The 22843-nt window shown below is 37.5% G+C and overlaps 1 protein-coding gene across 1 annotated transcript in view; it reads right to left on the bottom strand.

Annotated features, from left to right (window-relative positions):
• The window catches only part of CFAP70 (cilia and flagella associated protein 70), a 108554-nt gene extending 85805 nt beyond the window's left edge, over window positions 1–22749 (bottom strand). Inside the window, exons 1-3 of the mRNA XM_087432042.1 lie at window positions 22322–22749; window positions 20064–20157; window positions 18908–19094 (exon numbers count right to left, since the gene is read on the bottom strand). Coding sequence (XP_087288168.1) covers window positions 18908–19094; window positions 20064–20126 — 250 coding nt within the window. The 5' untranslated portion in view covers window positions 20127–20157; window positions 22322–22749. The remainder of the gene's footprint in view (window positions 1–18907; window positions 19095–20063; window positions 20158–22321) is intronic.
• Window positions 22750–22843: the final 94 nt, after the last annotated feature.

Genomic DNA, 22843 nt, shown 5'->3' with positions numbered 1-22843 from the left:
TCCAGCAAGTTGTGATAATAGCATTAAATATAATTCCTTAGTTCATCTAATGCCGAGTCTACACTGAACATTTCTCAATTATCCCAAAATTTATTTTGTAGCTGGTTTTTTCAAACCAGGATCCAATCAAATACTACATGTTGCACTTGGTTGTCATGTTTCTTGTTTCTTTTCCATTTAGAACAGTCCTTCCTCCCACATACTTTTTTTTTTCCTATGACACTGATTTGTTGAAATCATCAGGCCAGTTGTTATCCAGAATGTCTGTCTTCTGGATTGGTCTTTTTTTTTTCTTATGGTGTTTAATTTGTTTCTCAATCCTTGTTTCCTGAAAACTTAGATTCATTTTCAGCATTTCTGGCAAAGATAATACAATTTGATAACATACTTACCATGGTATGTTATCAAACTCTGTGATCTTTGTAATCATGAAAATGGCATCTCAGCATAATTTTATTTCTCTTACTAAAGTGAAGTTGAACATCTTCCATACGTTTAAGGACCAGTTATATTTCCTTTTATATGAAATTTTCATATCTCTTTCATATGTTTTGTGCATTTGTCCATTAGATTCTTGGTGTTTTTCTTATTGATATATAGGAGCTCTTTAAAGGGAAATTTGCTTTTTGTATAGAAATAAATTGCAAATCGTATCCCAGTTTTGGCTTATCTTTTTATAGTTCCTTATGTAAAATGTATTATTTTTTTCTTCTGTGGCTTCTGCATTTGCAAAATACTCTGATTATTTATTTAAATTCCATGAATTCTTACGCTACTTACATGGCTTAATTTTGTACACATATTTTATCCATCTAGAATTTATTCTGGTATAATTTTGAGATACTTACTTATGTTTTTTTTCCAGATAGCTACCTAGGTGTCCCCACATCATTGATTACATAGTCCATCTTTTTCCCTACTGACGTGAAATGTCATCTTAACTTATTAGAAGTATTTTTGACTGTATTTGGACCTTCTAGTCTGTCCCAATGATCTGTAAGTCTATGCATGTCCAAGTACCATATTGTTTTATTGCGGTTTTATACTATCAAGAAGGACTAATAACTGCTCATTAAACTTCTTTTCAGAAATTCCTGATTATTCTTACTTTAAAAACTTTTTTCTGGGGGCCGGCCCCGTGGCTTGGAGGTTAAGTGTGAGCGCTCCACTACTGGCAGCCCGGGTTCGGATCCTGGGCACGCACCGACGCACCGCTTCTCCGGCCATGCTGAGGCCCTGTCCCACATACAGCAACTAGAAGGATGTGCAACTATGACGTACAACTATCTACTGGGGGGCTTTGGCGGTAAAAAAGGAGGAGGATTAGGCAGTGGATGTTAGCTCAGAGCCGGTGTTCCTCAGCAAAAAGAGGAGGATTAGCACGGATGTTAGCTCAAGGCTAATCTTCCTCACAAAAAAAAACAAAAACAAACTTTTTTCTGTAAGAACTCTAATTTAAAAAAATGTTGGCAGATTTATAGAGATCACATTAAATTTATAGATAAACTTAGGGAAAACGACATCTTTATAATGTTGAGCATTTCTGTCTTAAGAATATGGTATGCCTTTCTTTTTGTTCAATTTCATGTCTCTCAACAGCATTTTCTTCAGTGTGTTTGAATCAGGATACAAATAAGGTCTACACATTGTGCTTAGTTAATGTCTCTTAAGTCTCTTTTACTCTATAGGTTCTCCTTCCATTTCTTTAGATTTTTCCCATTTTTATTTTTCTAAGAAATTGTCCATTTTATCTAAGTTTTCAAAAGAAATGGCATAATATTATTTTTTATGTCTTTTTTCAACTGTGGTAAAATACACATTACATAAAATTTACCATCCTAACCACTTTTAAGTGTACAGTCCAGTGGTATTAAATACATTCACATTTCTGTGCAAACATCACCACCAACCATCTCCATAACTCTCTTCATCTTCTAAAACTGAAACTCTCTACCTATTAAACAATAACTCACCATTCTCCCCTCCCCCTGGCAACCACAAGGATACTTTCTGTCCTTATGTATTTGACTATTCTAGGTACCTCATATAAGTGGAAGTACATGGTGTCTGTTTTATGCCAGTCACTTAGCTTAATGACCTCCAAGTTCATCTATGTTGTAGAATACGTCAGAATTTCCTTCCATTTTAAGGCTGAATAATAATCCATCCTATGTATATACCACATTTTGCTTATCCATTCACCCGTTGATGAGTACTTGGGTTGCTTCCACACTTTAGCTACTGTGAATAATGCTGCTATGAACTTGGGGGTACAAATAATTCTTAGAGACCTTGCCTTCCATTCTTTGGGTATATACCCAGGAGTGGAATTGCTGGGTCATAATGGTAATTCTATTTTTAATTTGTTGAGGAACCACCAGTTTCCATAGTGACTGTACTGATTTACATTCCCACCAAAGTGCACAAGGGTTCCAATTTGTCCTTGGAACATCCTTGCCAACACTTGTTGTTTTGTTTTTTTGATAGAAGCCATCCTAAAGGGCATGAGGTGGTATCTCATTGTAGTTTGGGTCTGCAATTCCCTGATAGTGATGTTGAGCATTTTTTCATGTGCTTATCAGCCATTTGTAGATCTTTGGAGAAATGTCTATTCAAGTCCTTTGGCCATTTTTGAAACAGGTTGTTTGGTTTTTTGTTGTCGAGTTTTAGTTGTTCTCTATACGTTCTAGATATTAGTCCCTTATCAGATATATGATTTGTACATATTTTCTCCCATTATGTGGGTTGCCTTTTTACTCTGTGGATAGTATCTTTTGATGCATAAAATTTTTTATTTTCATGAAGTTCAATTTTTCTATTTTTTTTCTTTTGTTACCTGTGCCTTTCGTATCATATCCAAGAAATCATTACCAAATCTAATGCCATGAAATTTTGTCCTTTATTTTCTTTTAAGAGTTTTATTGTTTTAGGTCTTACATGTAATTTTTGACTATGATGTTAGGTAAGGGTCCAACTTCATTCTTTAGCATGTAGATATCCATTTTACTAGCACCATTTGTTGAAAAGACCTTTCCCCCTTGAATGGTCTTGGCACCCTTGTCAAAAATCATTTGGTCATATATATAAAGGTTTATTTCTGGGCTCTCTATTCTATTCTATTGTTCTATATGTCTCTCTTTCTGCCAATACCACACTGTTTTGATTACTGTAGCTTTGTAGTAAGCTTGGAAACAGGAAGTGTGAGACCTTTAACTTTTTCAAGATTGTTTTGGCTATTTGGGGTTCCTTGAGATTCCATATAAATTTTAGGATGAGTTTTTCATTTCTGCAAAAAAATATCATTGGAATTTTAATAGGAATTGCATTGAATCTATAGATTGCTTTGGGTAATACTGACATATTAATGATATTCAGTCTTCGAATCCATGAACATGGATGTGTTTCAATTTATTTGTATCTTTAATTTCTTTCAGCAATGTTTTGTAGTTTTCATTGTACAAGTCTTTCATCTTCTTGGTTAAGTTAATTCCTAAGTATTTTATTTCTTTTGATGCTATTGTAAATGGAACTGATTTTTAATTTACTTTTCATATTGTTCATTGTTAGTATATAGCAATGCAACTTATTTTTGTATTCTGAATTTGTATCCCGCTACTTTACCGAATCCATTTATTCTAACAGGTTTTTTGTGTGTGTGTGCAATCTTTAAGGTTTTCTACACATAGAATCATATAATCTGCAACAGAGATTATTTTACTTCTTCCTTTCGAATTTGAATGCCTTTTGTTTCTTTTTCTTGACTAATTGCTCTGCTAGAACTTTTAGTATTATGTTGAAAAGAAATAGTGAAAGTGGGAATCCTTGCATAGCTCCAGTCACTCTCAGCTGCAGTCTGGGTGCACCTGTAAAACACTGTCTTAGACAATCACCCACAGACAAGAGAGCCTTTGTGGAAGTATAGGTTTCCAGCAGAGAAGTTCCAACACACTGTTGGAGCAAAAAAACATGAGCTTGGATGCAGAGGATAGGGTAAGAGGAACAGTTTGACTTTATTTGCATCCCCCAAGGCAGCATAGCTCAGGACCAAAGATACCTTCTTGGCCCATGATTTCTCCTGTGGGGGAAAGTGAAAGTGTGTGAATGAGCACCTGTTTCCCCAGCTATGTGGGATGCTGCTAAACAGGCCAATTTTGAGTACTGAATCATGAGCTGCATGACCTGGGGGGCAGGAAGAATCAGGGAGAGCAGTATATAGGATTCTCAGACAGCATTAAAGGTATGTGGATCCTCCTAATTGCATCATGGATTCCATCAAGAAGACCGCTCACCAGCCACAGGGGATGCCTTGCCTGTGGATCACCCCAACTGGCCCACAGGCACTCCTAGCACTCCACGTGCCTCACCCAAACACACCCCCAGCCAGTGGCTGACTTCCTGTGCACTCTCTCAACAGCAGCTGCAAGAGTGAGCTTTGGCAGATGGCTGGTGAGTACATGCAAAAAGCTGGCCTGAATCTGTGGGCCAGGGAGATAACACAAATTTGAACTTTAGCACTACCCTTGAGAAAACAAAAAGGAGGCTATCAGCACTCAGTCTGGTGGTTTGCAGGACTGAGAGAATGCATACAATCTTAAGAATTCTGCCACAAAAAAGCAAGAAGTATGGAGCTTGCACATCCACAGCAGGTTTGAGAAAGTCTCAGAATCCCTAGAAGGGCAAATGGAAGGTATTTCTCTCCTGAAGGCAGTTAGTAAAGACTGGAGGAGGTGACTGCTACTTCAAATGCAAAGACCACAACACAAAACCTCAAGGAGTATGAAAAATCAAGGAAAAATGACATCACAAAAGGATCACAATAATCTTCCAGTAACTGATCCCCAAGACATGCAGATCTGCATATTACCCAATAAAGAATTCAAAATACCTATTTTAGTATTGAGTTAAGGAAACTCAATGAGCTACAAGAAAACACAGAAAGACAATTCAAGGAAATTAGGATAATAATCCACAAACAAAATGAGAAGTTTAACAAAGAGATAGAAATCATAAAAAAAGAACCAAACAGAAATTCTGGAGCTGAAGAATACAATGAATAAAATGGAGGAAAAAATGCAGTAGAGAACATCAACAGAAGAATGGATCAAGCAGAAGAAAGAATCTGTGAGTTAGAAGATAGAAACTTTGAAATTATCCAGTTAGAGGAGAACAAAGATAAAAGAATGAAAAAGAGTGAAGAAAGCCTATGTGATCTATGGGATACTATCAAAAGATATAAATTTACAAAATATTGGATTTATAGAAGGAGAAGAAGGGGGAAGGGGGAGAAAGCTTATGTAAAGCAATAATGGCTGAGAACTTCCCAAATTTGGGAAAAGATATGGATATCCAAGTCATGAACTTCATATGTCACCAAATAAACTCAACTTAAAAAGATTCTCTCCAAGACACACCACAATAAAACTGTCAATAATCAAAGCCAAAAAAAAATCTTAAAAGCAGCCAGAGAAAAGAAGCTTGTAACTTACAAAGGAACTTCTATAAGGCTATGATCAAATTTCTCAGCAGACACCTTACAGGCCAGGAGACAGTGAGATGACATATTCAAAGTGCTGAATGAAAAAAACATGCCAACCAAGAATACCTTATCCAGCAAAGCTGTACTTCAGAAATGAAGGAGAGAGAAAGACTTTCCCATTCAAAAAAAAAATGCTGAGGGAGTTAATCATCACCAGACTCACTTAAAAGAAATGCTGAAATGAGGTCTCCAAGCTGAAATGACAAGACTCCAATTAGTAACATGAAAACATATGAAAATATACAACATACTGGTAAAGGTAAGTATATAGTCAAATTCAGAATACTCTAATAGTATAATATGGTGGTGTGTTAACCACTTAACTCTAGTATCAGGGTTAAAGGACAAGAGTATAAAAAATAACTATAGCTACAATAATTTGATAATGAATACATAACATAAAAAGAGGTAAATTGTGACATCAAAAACATAAAAGGGGGATAGAGTTTTTGCATGTGATCAAAGTCAAGTTATCAGTGTAAAATAGACTGTTATATATATATATATAAGATATTTTATGTAAGCCTCATAGTAACCACAAAACAAAAAAACAAAAATAGATTCACAAAAGATAAAGGGAAGGAAATCAAAACATACCACTATGGAAAATCATCACTTCACAAAGGAAGGCAACAAGAGAGGGAGAAAGGAACAAGGAACTACAAAAAACCAGAAAGCAATAATAGCATTAGTAAGTCTTTACTTATCAATAATTACTGTAAATGTGAAAGGATGAAATATTCCAATCAAAAGGTATAGAGTGGCTGGATGGATAAAAAAAAAAAAAACAAGACACAATATGTGCTGCCTAAAGGGACTCACTTCAGCATTAAGGACATACATAGGCTCAAATCAAAGGGATAGTAAAAGATATGCCACACAAGTGGAAACTAAAAGAGAGCAGGGGTAGCTATACATACATCAGAAAATATAGACTTTAAGCCAAAAATAGTAACAAGAGACAAAGAAGGTCATTATATCATGATAAAGGGGTTAAATCATCAAAAAGATATAAGGATCATAAATATATATGCACCCAACATTGGAGCACCTAAATATATTAAGCAAATACTAACAGATCTGAAGGGAGAAATAGACAACAATACAATAAACAGTATGGTACTGGCATAAAAATAGATACATAGACCAATGGAACAGATTCAAGAGCCCAAAAATAAATTCTTGCATATACAGTCAGCTAATATTTGACACGGGAAACAATAATACACAATTGGGAAAGGACAGTTTCTTCAATAAATGGCGAATAAATAATCACATGCAGAAAAATTAAATTGAACCCTTATCTTATACCACTCACAAAAATTAACTCAAAATGGATTAAGGACTTAAAACATAAGATTTGAAACTGTAAGACTCCTAGAAGAAAACAGGGGAAAAGCTCCTATACATAAGTTTTGACAATGATTTTTGTAGATATAACACTAAAAGCACAAGCAACAAAAGCAAAAATAAATAAGTGGGATTACATCAAAACAAGAAACTTCTTCACAGCAAAAGAAACAATCAACAAAATGAAAAGGCAACCTACAGGATGAGAGAAAATATTTACAAACCAACTATCTGATAAGGGGTTAATATCCAAAATATATAAGGAACTCATGCAACTCAATGGCAAAAAAACAAACAATCCAATTAAAAAATGGCAGAAAGGAACTGAATAGACATTTTCCCAAAGATGACATACAAGTGGCCAAAAGGTACATGAAAAGATGCTCAGCATCATGAATCATCAGAGAAATGCAAACCACACCACCATGAGATATCACCTCACACCTATCAGAATGGCTATCATCAAAAATACAAGAAAGAACAAGTCTTAGCGAGAATGTGGAGAAAAGGGAACCCTTGTGCACTGTTGGTGGAAATGGTAAATTGGAACAGCCACTATGGAAAATAGTGTGAAGGTTCCTCAAAAAATTAAAAATAAAACTAAAATATGACCCAGCAATCCCACTTTGGGATATTTATCCAAAGGAAATGAAATCAAGATCTCAAACAGATATCTGCATTCCCGTTAAATCCCCTGGTAGCCTCTTCAACCAGAGGGGAAGGGGCTTGCAACAATGGAGGGAGGTGCAACAATTGCTGATCACCTCTTTGATCACCTGTGCACCTCTGTGATCAGAAGCAGCAATCTGCAATCAGAGCACAGATCCCTGACATTTAGAGGACAGGGTCCTTTTTGCCCACTCTTACTCCTGCAAGCTGTGTGCAAGCTGCCAGAGGAACACACACACAGCTCCCTGTCACATGTCTGGAAGGTGGGGGATGGGTTTTGCTACTGTACTAAGATCTGAAATTGACCAAAATTAATCACAATTTGCCATCCACATCTTCCCCTGGAAGTTGCAAGCCTTCTCCAGAGTTCCAAAATAGTTTTATGAGACAGATTCTGCCAGTGCAATTGCTGCGTAGGGGGAGAGACAGATTCCTGGTGCTTCCTACTCTGCTATCTTTCCAGAATCTTTAATATTCTTTTTATACTTTTCAAAACTATACTCTATCTATAGTAAAGTCCCATTTTCTTCCTAACATTATTTGTCTTCTTTGTTTTGTTTTGGCTCAATTATGCCATAAGTTTGTCTATTTTGTTAGTCTTCTAAGTGGTTTTTGTTTTGTTGATCCTTTCTCTTTTTTTTTTATTCTTTTTTTTATATTTTTTTTTCGTGAGGAAGATCAGCCCTGAGCTAACATCCATGCTAATCCTCCTCTTTTTGCTGAGGAAGACCAGCTCTGAGCTAACATCTATTGCCAATCCTCCTCCTTTTTTTTCCCCAAAGCCCCAGTAGATAGTTGTATGTCATAGTTGCACATCCCTCTAGTTGCTGTATGTGGGATGTAGCCTCAGCATGGCCAGAGAAGCGGTGTGTCGGTGCATGCCCGGGATCAGAACCCGAGCCGCCAGTAGCGGAGCGCGCACTTAACCGCTAAGCCATGGGGCCGGCCCTGTTGATCCTTTCTAGTGCTTATTTTCCACTTCATTAATTTTTTTTTAAATTTTTTGTTTATTGCAGTAACATTGGTTTATAACATTGTATAAATTTCAGGTGTACATCATTATACTTCTATTTCTGCATAGATTACATCATGTTCACCACCCAAATACTAATTACAACCCATCACCACACACATATGCCGAATTATCCCTTTCACCCTCCTCCCTCCCCACTTCCCCTCTGGTAACCACCAATCCAATCTCTGTCTCTATGTGTTTGTTTGTTGTTTTTATTATCTACTTCTTAAAGAGGGAGATCATACGGTATTTGACCTTCTCCCTCTGACTTATTTCACTTTGCATTATACCCTCAATGTCCATCCAGGTTGTCACAAATGACTGGATTTCATCGTTTCTTTTGGCTGAGTAGTATTCCATTGTGTATATATACCACATCTTTTTTATCCATTCGTCCTTTGATGGGCACTTAGGTTGCTTCCAAGTCTTGGCTATTGTGAATAACGCTGCAATGAACACAGGGGTGCATGTATCTTTACGCATTGGTGTTTTCAAGTTCTTTGGATAAATACCCAGCTCCACTTCATTAATTTTTGTTCTTATCTTAATTATACCTTTCTTTTTACATTCTTGGAGGTTCTGTTATTTTTCTAACTTCTTGCATTGGATATTTAATTCATTTGTTTTTAATCTTTTTATGTTCATCAAGAGAACCAACTTATTAAAGACAGACCTTCAAAATATACTGTAATCAAACATTTTTGTAATCATTTGGGAATGTGTTCATTTTTTAATACACACAAAGTTTCAAAAATGAAGTGGTCCGAGCCCTCTTTCACCTTATGAGAAGACTTATGCACTGTTAACAAACTCCCGCTAGCAAAGAGGAAACTTTCTTTTATACAGCTTAACTCGTAATAAGTTGGATAGAAGAAGTTCTCTGCATGAAGTAGTCTCTCTGAAGAAGAATCCAGGGGAAGATGACAGACTCTATATTGCAGAGGGTACCCATGGTTTCCAAAAATAATTTTTTTTTCTGTTTTTACAGCTTTCGGTCTAATTTGTGGGCTCTGTGCAGAGGAGGGGTGGCTTTACGCTAACTCAATTTGTGTGCCTTCTTTCCCTCTTGAGCAGACAGTGATGCTCTATCATTATAGCATCCTGATGGTGTTGGGTTTTGTGACTCTTCTCACTACCAAAGATGTTTTTTCTCCTTTAAGAATAAATTTAATATCTCAAATTAAAGTTTTTATTTTGAGGTAATTTCAGATTCACATGCACTTATGAGAAATAATACAAACAGCTATCTTGTACCCCAGTTTTTCCTGATAGTAACATCTTGCATAATTACATAGTAAAATATCACAACCAGGATATTGACATTGATACTGTAGAGATATAGAACATTTCCCTCACCACAGGATGCCCTGTTACCCTTTTAACCCACATTACTCTTTTATAGCCACCTCCACTACCCTCTGCCTCCTTAACACCAGGCAACCACTAATCTGTTCTCCATTTCTATGCTTTGTCATTTAAAAAATGTTATATAAATGAATCATACAGTATGTAACCTTTTAGGATTGGCCTTTTCATTCAGCATAATTCTCTGGAGATCCAACGAGATTGTTGTATGCACCAGGGTTTTATTTTTTGTTTGCTTTTTTGCTGAGGAAGATTTGCCCTGAGCTAATATCTGTTGCCCATCTTCCTCTTTTTTCCTTTATGGGAGCCGCTGCCACAGCATGGCCACTGACAGATGAGTGGTATAGGTCCACGCCCAGAACCAAACCCAGGCTGCCGAAGCAGAGCACGCCAAACTTAACCACTAGGCCAACGGGGATAGCCCTCTACCAGTGGTTTGTTCGTTTTTATTGCTGAGTAGCATTTTATGGTATGGATGTACCACAGTTTGTTTAACCCATGGAAGGACATCTGTGGTTTCCAGTTTTTTACTATAACGGTCCTATAAACAATCACGTACTGGTTTTGTGTGAATAAGTCTTCATTTTTCTGGGATAAATGCACAGGAGTGCAACTGCTGGATCATATGGTGGTTTGTTTAGTTTTTAAAGAAATTGCCAAACTGCTTTCTAGATTGTCATTCAAAATTTCCACCAGAATTTTGACATTTGACATTCCCACCAGCAATGTATCATCGGTGATCCAACGTTGTCAGCATTTAATATTTTCACTATTTTTTATATTTTAGCCATTCTGATAGGTGTGTAGTGATATCTCATTGTGGTTTTGATTTGCATTTCCCTAATGACTAATAATATTGAACACTTTTTCATATACTTATAGGCTATCTGTATATCCTGGTGGTGAAATTTCTCTTCATGTCTTTTGCCTGTTTTCTAACTGGATTGTTTGGAGTTTTTTTACTGTTGAGTTTTGAGAGTTCTTTATATATTCTAGACATTAGTACTCTGTCAGATCACGGTTTGCAAATATTTTCTCTCACTCTGTAGCTTGTCTTTTCATCCTCTTAACACAGTCTTTCACAGAGCAAGAGTTTTTAATTTTGATGAAGTCCAATTCATCAGGTTTTTTCTTCTTTTATGGCTCATGTTTTGGTGTTAAGTTCAAGAGCTCTTTACTTGACCTTAGGTCCTGCAGATTTTCTCCTGTTTTTTTTTTTTTTTTCTTAATGTTTTGTAGCTTTACACTTTACATTTAAGTCTGTGATCCATTTTGAGTTAATTTTGAGTTAATTTTTGTATAAGGTACGAGACTAAAGTTGTGGTTCATGTTTTTGCCTATGGATGTCCAATTGCTCTAACATGATTTGTTGAAAAGACTACCCTTCCTCCAGTGAATTGATTTTGCACTTTTGTCAAAAATTAGTTAGGCATATTTGGATGGGTCTATTTCTGGGTTCTCTATTCCATTCCATTGATCTATATGTCTATCCTTCTACCAACACCACACACATTTTGATTAATGTAGCTATAGAGTAAGTCTTGAAATCAAGTATATTGATTCTTCCCATTTTATTCTCTTCCAAAATTGTTTTAGCTATTCTAGTTCCTTTGCCTTTCCATATAAATTTTAGAATAGTCTTGCCCATATCTAAAAAAAATCTGGGATTTTGATAGGAATTACATTCAACCTTTATATCAATCTGGGAAGAACTGACATCTTAATTATGTTGTCTTACAGGCCATGACCACAGTAAGTCTCTCCATTTATAAAGATTTTTTTTATTTCATTCATCAACACTGTCTACTTTCCAGCATGTAAGTCCTATATATGTTTTGTTAGATTTACACTAAGTATTTCATTTTAAAAAGCAATTGTAAATGGTACTGACTTTTAATATCAGTGTCCATACATTTATCAGTAGTATATAGAAATATAATTGATTTTTATACATTTACCTTGCATCCTGTGATCTTGTTTAACTTACTTTTTCTTTCTACAAGTTTTGTATATTCCTTGACATTTTCTACAGAGACAATTATGTCATCTGCAAATAAGGGCAGATTTATTTCTTCCTTTCAGATCTACATGCCTTGTATTTCCTTTTCTTACCTTATTGCACTGTCTAGAACTTCCAGCTCTATGTTAATAAGAGTGGTGAAAGCAGACCTCCTTGACTTGTTCCCAATCTTAGGGTGAAAGCATTTCGTCTTTCACCATTACATATAATATTAGCCTTTATCAGGTTAAGGAAGTTCCCTCTATTCATATTTTCTGAGAGGTTTTATCATGAATTGGTGTTGAATTCTGTCAAATGCTTTTGCTGTGCTTTATCTTCTTCAGACTATGAATATGGTGGAATGCAGTGATTAATTTTCTAATGTTGAAATAGCCTTGAAACTCTGGAATCAACCTCACTTCATAATGGTATATAATTCCTTTTATATATTGCTGAATCCTATTTGCTAACATTTTTTTAGAATTTTTGTGTCTATATTCATGACAGATATTGACCTGTAGGGTTTTTTTTGTACGGTTTGTCTGGTTTTGGTAGCAGGGAATACTATCTTCATAAAATGAAGTGTTTCCTCCTCTTCTATTTCCTGAAAAATTGTACAGAATTAGTGTTAGTTATTATTTTAACTTTTGGTAGAATTCTCCAGTGAAACCATCTGGTCCTGGAGGTTTCAAATTATGAATTCAATTTCCTTAATAGTTATAAGGCAACTTTATTTATTTCATATAGGATGAGTTGTGGTTTGTGTTTTTCAAGGAATTGATCCATTTTTTTTTCTTTTTTTCTTTTATTTATTTATTTATTTTTTGTGTGTGAGCAAGATCAGCCCTTTGCTAACATCTGCCAATCCTCCTCTTTTTTCGCTGAGGAAGACTGGCCCTGGGCTAACATCCATGCCCATCTTCCTCCACTTTATGTGGCTTTCCAAGCGGTGCGTCAGCCAGTGCCCGGGATCCGAACTGGCGAACCCCGGGCCGCTACAGCAGAGTGCGCGCACTTAACTGCTTGTGTCACCAGGCTGGCCCCGGAATTGATCCATTTTGTTGCCAAATTTATGTTTTTAGAGTTGTTCATAATATTTCATTATTATCCTTTTAATGTCTGCAGCATCTGTGGTGTTAGTCCATTTCATTCCTAATATTGATAATTTGTGATGTCTTCTCTCTCTTTTGGTCATTCTTCCTAGAGGTTTGCTAATTTTGATGTTTTCAAATAACCAGCTATTTGTTTCATTGATTTTCCCTATTGTTTTTCCATTTTGCATTTCATTGGTTTCTGCTTTTATCTTTATTATTTTCTTCCCTCTGTTAGCTTTGGGTTTCTTTTGCTCTTTTTCTAGATCCTTGAAGTGAGAGTTTATTGATTTGAGACTTTTCCTCTTTTCTAATGTATGCATTCAGTGCTACAAATTTTCTCAGCAGTGCTTTAGCTATGTCCCAAAAATTTGATATACTGTATTTTTATTTCCATTCATTTCAATGTTTTTCTTTTTTTTGAGGAAGATCATCCCTGAGCTAACATCCATGCCAATTCTCTTCTTTTTGCTGAGGAAGACCGGCCCTAAGCTAACATCTATTGCCAATCCTCCTCCTTTTTCTTCCCTTTTTCTCCCCAAAGCTCCAGTAGATAGCTGTATGTCATAGTTGCACATCCTTCTAGTTGCTGTATGTGGGACACCACCTCAGCATGGCTGGACAAGCGGTGCGTCAGTGCGTGCCTGGGATCCAAACCCGGGCCGCCAGTAGCAGAGCGCTTGCACCCAACCACCAAGCCATGGGGCCGGCCCAATGTATTTTTTATTTCCTTTGAGACTTCCTCTTAGACCTATGGATTATTTAGAAGTGTCTTTTAGTTTTCAAGTGTTTGGAGAGTTTCCTATCATCTTTCCAATACTGATTTCTACTTTGATACTATTGTTGTCAGCGAACACATTCTGTATTACTTTAATTCATTTAAATTTGTTGAGGTTACGTTTATGACCTACGATACGGTTGTGGTACATGGTCTGTGGGCTTTTGAAAATGATGAGTTTTCGGCTATTGTTGGGTGTTCTATAAATATTGATTCGATTTTGTTGGTTGATGGTGTTGTTGAGTTTTCCTGTATCCTTGCTGATTTTCTATCTAGTTAGTCTATAAATTGTTGAGAGAGGGGTGTCTACGTATCCAACTATAATTGTAGGTTTTTCTATTCTGCCTTTCAGTTTTAGCTTCACATATTTTGCAGCTCTGTTTGGTGCATACATATTTAGGATTGCTGTGTCTTCTTGGTGGATTGACTCTTTTATCATTATATAATAAACTGTCTTTGTTTATTTTCTTTGCTAAGTCTACTTTATCTGATGCTAATATAGTCACTTCTACTTTGTTTTGATCAATGTGTGCATGATATATTTTTTTTCTATCCTTTTATTTTTTACCTGACTATATGGTTATATTTTGAGTTTCCTGCAGACAGCATATGGTTGGGTCATGTTTTTCAATCTACTCTGCAATCTCTGTCTCTTGATATATTTAATGTAACTATTAATATATTAGGGCTTAAGTCTGCTGGAGTTTTTTTGTTTGTCCTCTCTTTTTGATTTCTGTTTTCTTTTTTCTGCCTTCCTGTGGATTACTTAAACATTTTTCAGAATTCCATTTTGACTTATCTATAATACTTTTGAATGTATGTATCTCTTTGTATCGATTTTTCAGTCATTGCTCTAGGTATTACATTATATATACATTACTTATGACAGTCTACTGGTATCATCATTTTACTAGTTTGAGTGAAGTAATAGAAACCTTACCCCCTTTATGTCCCTTTGCCCTCTCTGTTTATAATTGCCTGAAATATTTTCTCAATATACATTTAGAACCACATTAAATAGTGTTATACTTTGTTTCAAATGTCAAACACAATTTAGAAAACTCAAAGAGTAGGAAAGCTTACTTTATCCAAATTTTTGCTTATCATATTCTTTCTTCTTTCCTGATGTTCCTAGGTTCTTTCTTTTATCATTTCCTTTCTGTTTAGAGAATTTGCTTCAGCCATTCTTTTAGAGTAGGTCTGCTGGTGACAAAGTCTTAGTTTTCTTTCCTCTGAGAAGATCTTGATCTCCCTTGCATATCTTTTCTCTGGATATTAGATTCTGGGTGGACAATTTTTTTTATCACTTTGAAAATATTATGCCATTTTCTTTGGGCCTCCATGGTTTCTGATGAGAAATTGGTATCATTCTAATTGTTTTCAGATTTTTTTTCTGTGTCTTTACTTTTCAGAATTTTAATTATGATGTCTCTTAGCATGGATTGCTTTGGGTTTATCCTGTTGGGAGTTTGCTCAGCTTCTTGAATCTGTAGGTTTGTCTCTTGCCAAATTTGGGAAGTTTTCAGGCTTTACTTTTTTGAATACTTTTTTAGCCCTGTCTTTCTCCTCTCCTTCTGAGACTCTGAGGACATTAATGTTAGATCTTTTGTCACAGTCCCACAGGTTTCTGGGGCTCTGTCCATTTTTTTTTTTTTTTTTTTTTTTTTGTCTATTTCCTCTATATTACTCAGATTGGGTAATTTCTATTGTTCTGTCTTCCAGTTCACTGATGCTTTCCTCTGTCTCCTCCATTCTGCTGTTGAGCCCATTCACTGAGTTTTTCATAGCACTTACTGTATTTTTCAGTTCTAAAATTTCTATTAGGTTCTTTTTTATATGCTCTATTTCTTTCTGAGACTTTCTATCTCTCTGCTGAGTCTATTTTTTCATTTGTTTCCAGCATGTTTGCAATTGCTCATTGAAGCATTTTTGTCAGGGCTTCTTTAAAATCTTTGTCTAATAATTCTAACATATCTGTCGTCTTGGTGTTAATATGTACTGGTTGTCTTTTTAAATTCAGTTTAAGATCTTCTGGTTCTTGATATGATGAGTGATTTTCAAGTGAAACCTGGACATTTTGTATTATGTTATGAAACTCTGAATCTTCCTTAAACCTTGTTTTAGCTGGCTTTTTTTTTGACATCACTCCAACAAGGAAGGGGAGGGGTGCTGCCTCATTATTGCCAGGTGGAGGTAGAAGTTTAGGTTCCTCACTCAGCTTCTATTGATACCCGAGGGGGATAGCTCCTTTTTACTGCTAAGGAGGAATGAGAGTTCTGGCTCCTTCCTTGCTCACGACTGATACCACAAGTGGGTGTAGACTCATTACCACTAGGTGATGATGAAAGTCTTCACCCTACACTAGGCCTCCTCTGACACTGCCCCAGTGGGGAGTGGAGGGCACTTTGTTACTGCCAGATTAGGGCAGAAGTCCAGGCTCCCTACGTGGTCTCCACTAAAAAACCACAGGGTGAGAGAGGGGCTCATTACCAGAGGGCATAAAAGTCCTGGCTCCCTACTTGGTCTTCTCTGACACCACCCAGCTAGGATGTTGGGGCAATTAATTTCAGCTTTGTGAGAGTAGAAGCCTAGGTTCCCCTCTCGGCCTGGGTGTGGGGAGGGCCACAGTTTTTTCTATGGTGTTTGGCTGGAGGAGAGTAATTACTGTCTAAAAGTTTTCTGTCTTGCTAAGCTACCCCTTTCCTGGTCTTTTGGTTAGAGACTTTTGTTGGGCTTTTTGTTTTTTGCTCTGCACTCATTAGTGTTCCTAGCTAGCTTCTTCAGCATCAAGTCTGGGATATATGAGGCAAAAAGAAAACCCAAGGAACTCACTACTGTGTCTTTCCTCAGGTCTCAAGTTTCCTTATTCTCTCCACCTTTCAGAGTTTCTTATGTATGTTTTATATATAATGTCCAGGGTTTGTAGTTGTACTTAGTGAGAGGAATAGGGAAAAGTATATCTACTCCATCTTCTTGGAGGCAGAAGTTCTGTTTTAAATCCTTTTTGATTTTTTTTTTAAAGGTTTTATTTATTTATTTTTTCCCCCCAAAGCGCCAGTAGATAGTTGTATGTCACAGCTGCACATCCTTCTAGTTGCTGTATGTGGGACGCAGCCTCAGCATGGCCCGACAAGCAGTGTGCGCCCGGGATCTAAACCCGGGTCGCCCGCAGCAGAGCGTGCGCACTTAACCGCTAAGCCACAGGGCTGGCCCCCTTTTTGATTTTTAAAGACCACACTTAACATTATAAATGTATCTCTAGGTACTACTTTAGCTATATCCCACAGATTTTGATATTTGGTGTATACTATTGATTCATTTTAAATGCTTTGCAGTTTTTATTATGATTTCTTCTTTGTCCCTTGAAATATTCGTGTGTCTTAAAATTTCCAAATGGATTCTTTTTTTGCTATTGATTTCTAATTTTGTTGACTGTTGTATTTTGGTCAGAAAACTTGGTCTGTATGCTACTGATTCTTTGGGATATGGCAGGACTTGATTTATGGCCTAGTATGTGGCTAGTTTTTATTACATAAATGTTCCTTGCGTGTTTTAAGAAAATATATATTAATTAATGATTGGCATAAGCCTATGATTACTAATTCTCAGGGAAGACTTTTTTCCTTTACCTAGGGCCTAGACAGATATGATGGTAAGTGGATTTTTTTTTTCTAGTCCATTCTTTTGGAGAGTATTGGCTTGTGGTGAGGGGGGTGGTCTCAGTCTCAACTCTCCATCTACAGCAGCCCTAGGTCTCTGTCCCAATAAGAGCATTAAAACCCAAGCCCCTAGGTTTTGGAGCACTGCCCTCTCCCCTCACACCACCACACACCAATGGCAGCTGTTCAAGAATTCTAGGTTTCAGTTCTTGCTTTGCTTTCTGGAGCAAAAAGATTGCCCTTTCTTTCTCATGAGTTCAGTGACATGTTTAAAATAATACTACAGTTCTGCCTTTCCTATTCAACATGTTAGGGGAGAATGCAATCAGGACACTCTCCTATTTGTGAGTGACAGAGAAGCACAGAGGAAAGAAGCAGCAGAAGGGAGTGGTGAGAGAGTGTGGATCAGATGGATGCCTCCATGGGTGACTGATTCCCAACTAGGCCAGAGCTAGGAATCACTGTTCTGGAGCAGTGTTTCCTAGGAGTCACTTGAGACTTTTGTTCCAAGGTGCAGCTTCCTAGGTCCCTCCCCTGGCAATTGTGAATTTGGTGGTCTGGGGTGGGACCCTGAAGACCATTTTCTCCCAGAGCCTCAGGTGACTCTTAAGGAAAAAAACGTTTGGACAGCATTGCTCTAGAATACTGTGTAGATCCCCAGGTCCCACCTCTCTGGGTTTGGGATTTTGTAATCTATGGTTTTTTGCAGGTACCCTAGGAGTAACAAAAACAAAAAATAAAGAATATGGGTTAAAACAAAAAAAGACTAGTATATAGGTAGATGGACAAAGTATGTCAGAGATAACACTGTGTAGTTGGAAACTGTAAAAGTGTGGATACCGAAACCATCCGTCCATTTATCCATTCATTCATTCAACAAACACTTTATGACCTCTTTTATGTCCTAGATATTTCTAGGCACTAGAAATTCCGAAATAAATAAGATACAGCCCTGATTTCAAAAAGTGACTCCTCTAGCAAGGGAGGCAAATTAATAACTGCTATATAGTATGGTGAGTATACAGAAGTACAGATAGGGTTGCCAGGTAAAATACAAATGCGCAATTAAATTTGAATTTCAGATAAATAATGAACACTTTTTTAGAATAAGTATGTCCCCAATTTTGTGGGTTTTGTTGTTGTTTTTTCTAAATCTAGCAACCCTAAATACAGGAATACAAAGGAAAACCTCCCAACTCAGCTTTGGAAATAAGGGCTACAAAGTTCAGTCATACGTCAAAAGGTCTTTGATACAAACTGATTAAAATTAGTAGGTCATGGTGACTGCTGCCAGAAGCAGGTAGGACTCAAAGCATACTGTGTTATTCCTAGATTAAGAAGGTAAGATGTGTTCATCTGTCCCAACAACAGCTCCTAATTACCTCAGAATCTCCTCATAACATACTCATATAATTAACATAAATTTTAGACACAGGAGGACTTACAGCACACAGGTTTGTGGGCGAGGTCATCTAAAGTGATTCCTCCTTCAGGATTGAACTCAAAACTGCTAGTGAAGTTGTATTTTGCAGTTCCTTCTGGAGAAACAGTAACTTTTGCAGAATCTCCCAGAACCACCTGATTGAATTCTGCACGAATAAAGGTAACTGGAGTATCTCCTTTAAAACCTTTCTGTTGACAGAAACATACCACTTTACAATTATACTCAAATAGAGAATTTTCCTACGCATCTGGAAACCCATTTTGACTTGGACTAAACAGCATTTTCTATGTTTTCCTAATAAGCTATATCACAAATACAAACGGGGTAGGCAGAAAGTCATTAAACAAATCTAGTTGTAGCTAAATGCAAACATTCTACTTAAATGCCATTATGTTGGAGTTTTGAAAAATAACATTTATTATGTTTTATCTGACTATAAAATTATATTGTAGAACATTTGCAAAAGTGAGAAAACCACATAGGAAAACAAATTACTGTAATCTCACTCTAATATGCAAGCATTATTACCATTTTAGAATATATTTTCTACTGTTTTGCTGTGTAATACACAAGTATATGTGTGGGTGTGTGTATGTACACACATTGATATCTACTTTTTTTACATATACCTTTTAAAACAAAGTAGAGATCATTTATTAAATCCTGTTTTGGAATGGGCTTTTTGGCTTCATATATTGAACAAATATTTTGCTGTTTCATTATTATTGTAATTTTTAATAGTTACATCATATTGTAGTTTTATTATTTAAATTCATCAAATGAAATTAATCACAAGAGAAACTCTGGAAGAATTCAGATCTTTCAGAAGAAAGAAATTGCTGTGTAAGAAAATGAAAACCACTTCTTGTTTCACCCCTGTTAAATTTAATATTCAAATTGCCAGGTATTTGACACATGTAATGTGACTTGCTGATTATAGACTAATAATAAGGAACACTGAAAAGGAACTATGTAAAGCCAACAGGTTGGTGGTACAGGATGACGCAAAACTCCATTCCTCCCACTGGTGCTCCCAACACATCTTACCCCCAACCACAAGCAGATGTTTGACAGGGAAACCTGAGCCCAAAGACAAATGTACTTTAAAGAAGAATGAATAAACTAGGGACTTCTCGGATTTCCAAAAATAACTTTACCAAGTCATATCCATCTGTCACAGTGATCTGCACGGGTTTGCCTGTTGATGACACCTGCTCCATACTGGCACTTGGGCAAAGTCTTCTTTGGTCTCTGTAAACATAAAGAATGAGCCTGTTCCCTCACAAGTACCCACACTACATCATAACCAATACCAGGGGAGAACCTAGGGAAATGCCATTGTCCAGTACTGTTTTGTGCCCTTTCTAACCTTTGTTGCTGGATAGGTATTGCTTTAGAGAGCTGGTCACAAGGATGATTCCACTGGTTAGCGCTAAAAAGATCCTTATACATGTAACCAATCTATTAAGCACAAATTATCACAAGACAAAGAGGGTAGGAGTGCCATCTCCCCACCTCCCATCCCCCACATCCTTTGTAGTGTTCTTTGGTAGCTTTTTTTTTTTTTGGTGAGGAAGATTAGCTGTGAGCTAATATCTGTTGCACCAATCCTTCTCTTTTTGCTGAGGAAGATTGGCCCTGGGCTAACATCCGTGCCCATTTTCCTCTACTTTATACGTGGGATGCCGCCACACCATGCCTTGATAAGCGGTGCATAGGTCCGCGCCCAGGATCCGAACCTGTAAACCCCAGGCAGCTGAAGCAGAGCGTGTGAACTTAACCACTAGGCCACCGGGCCGGGCCCTCATAGCTTTTTTCTGATGTGCAAAACTCTCCTCAAGGTTATTTAATCTCTCAGTTTTACAAAAATATATTTTGATAATGGGAAAGAATCAGCCACAAAGAAGTTAGTCCACTGGAATAAGTCCTGACATGTGTCTTATTTAGTCAAAGATATTTTCTAATTATTTTCCAACACTAAGGACACAATTTCAAAAATAAATTGGGTATCTCTTTTTTAAAAAAGGTCATGGTTTCTGACTCAATTCAAAGTGAAACAATGCAATTCAAACAATTACTTTGGAAATGCTAAGTGAGTCTAGGATGGGTGGTACCAAAACAAGAGATACTTTGCTGCCCCCAGACTTTATAATTATTCTGCTTCTTTCCAGCTACTCCCTTATTTTCCCAGTCACCTGAAAGTCTCAGATCACTTGTTCAACACCAAGTCTCCAGGCTCATTCAGGGCCCAAGTGGCCCTAACAACTTTCTTATCAAATTTACATTTGAAATGACCTTTTGCATCAGTCTCCTTCTTTCCTTTTCCATAATAGGACCACATGAATTAGGCCTTCACTAGTCTGACCCTAGACAAACGCCTAACTTCTCTGACCCTCAGTTTCACCTTCTGTAAAACGGATAATATAATTTCTGACCTGTTTCACATTTGTTGTGAATATCCACTAAAATAATAAAACTGCTTAATTTATGAAGCACCACACAAATGGTATTATTAATATGCACTGCTTTTCCAATTACCCCCTTAAAGACAAGTAATGTCATTCATATTTACAGCCCCTGAATGCCTGGCACCATGCCGTGTCTTTAACAGGCACTGGCAGCGTATCTGTTGAATAATGAATGCAAGAAATCTGGCTAGTTACAAGTTACGGTCAGGGCAGCCAGGTGGGGGCTACTGTTGTGCCCAACAAGGCATGCATTTCTTGTCATCCGCTCAGAAGAAGCTGCAAGGGAAGAGTCAAATTAGAAACAGGTTAGGAGGGCCCGCCGGTGGCTTAGCGGTTAAGTGCCTATGCCCCGCTACTGGCGGCCCCAGGGGTTCGGATCCTGGGCGTGCACCGAAGAACCGCTTCTCCAGCCACGATGAGGCCTCCTCCCACATACAGCAACTAGAAGGACGTGCAACTGTGACATACAACTATCTACTGGGGCTTTGGGGAAAAAAAAGGAGGAAGATTGGCAATAGATGTTAGCTCAGAGCCAGGTCTTCCTCAGCAAAACGAGGATTAGCATGGATGTTAGCTTAGGGCTGATCTTACTCACAAAAAAGAAAAAAAAAGGAGACGCTGTGACCAGGTGTGGTCTGGGGACAGAGGCGCAGTCTGCGTTTACTGTGGAGGATCTCGCGCAAAGTGAGAAGGGGGTCTATGTGAGAAGGGGGTCTATTTCCGGCTTAGGGTGGGAGGCCAGGGGTTGGCGGGAGCGTCGACGCCTTGCCCGGTCGGTGGCGTTTAGGTCTGTACCGGAGCGCAGCGGTGCAGGGATGCGGCCTGTGCCTTTCAGTAGCGGTAGCGATAGCTGAGGGAGCAGAGATTGAGATGACGCGGTGTGGCCGCGGGGCTGCGGTGGGGAGGCCGGGAAGAGAGGGTTTTCTGAGGAGTGATAACCGTCTTACCTGCGGTAGCGGCAGATACGTTTTTCGCAACTATAGCAACCAATTCTCTCTCGCGAGAACCTAGTTTCCGCAATCCCCACAAGTTTATCTCAAGACTCCGGATAACGTTTTCCGGGAGGGAAACGAGCGGGTCGCAAGGTGTTTCTGCGCCTGCGCTCCGGAATGGTGCGCGCGAGCGTCAACTTGCCTAGCTGGGTTTTGCTTCTGTTTCTGCAGATGCCAGTTTCCCTTGGCAAAAGTTATGGTTAAGTGCCAAGTTTTCTACCTTTCGATTTTGCTTTCTCGACCCTTTTCTTTCAGTATCCCTCTGTAGTAGGATACATAATAGGAGAAGAAAAACCAAAAGGAAATTTAATCAAATACAAAATAAAAGCCTCTATTAAACGGTTTTGAAAACAGGTCATTTAAATCTTTCTCCGTGAAAGATGCAGGTAAGACAATATTTTATTGACTCACACACTGTTGGTGAGAGTGCAAAAGAGTGATGCTTTTAGTGCTCAATATTTATACAATAAACAGACT

The sequence above is a fragment of the Ceratotherium simum genome, chromosome 6, assembly GCF_057802395.1.
Source record: "Ceratotherium simum simum isolate JZ-2026a chromosome 6, ASM5780239v1, whole genome shotgun sequence".
Classification (NCBI taxonomy): domain Eukaryota; kingdom Metazoa; phylum Chordata; class Mammalia; order Perissodactyla; family Rhinocerotidae; genus Ceratotherium; species Ceratotherium simum.
This window is presented reverse-complemented; position numbering and strand designations above follow the sequence as displayed.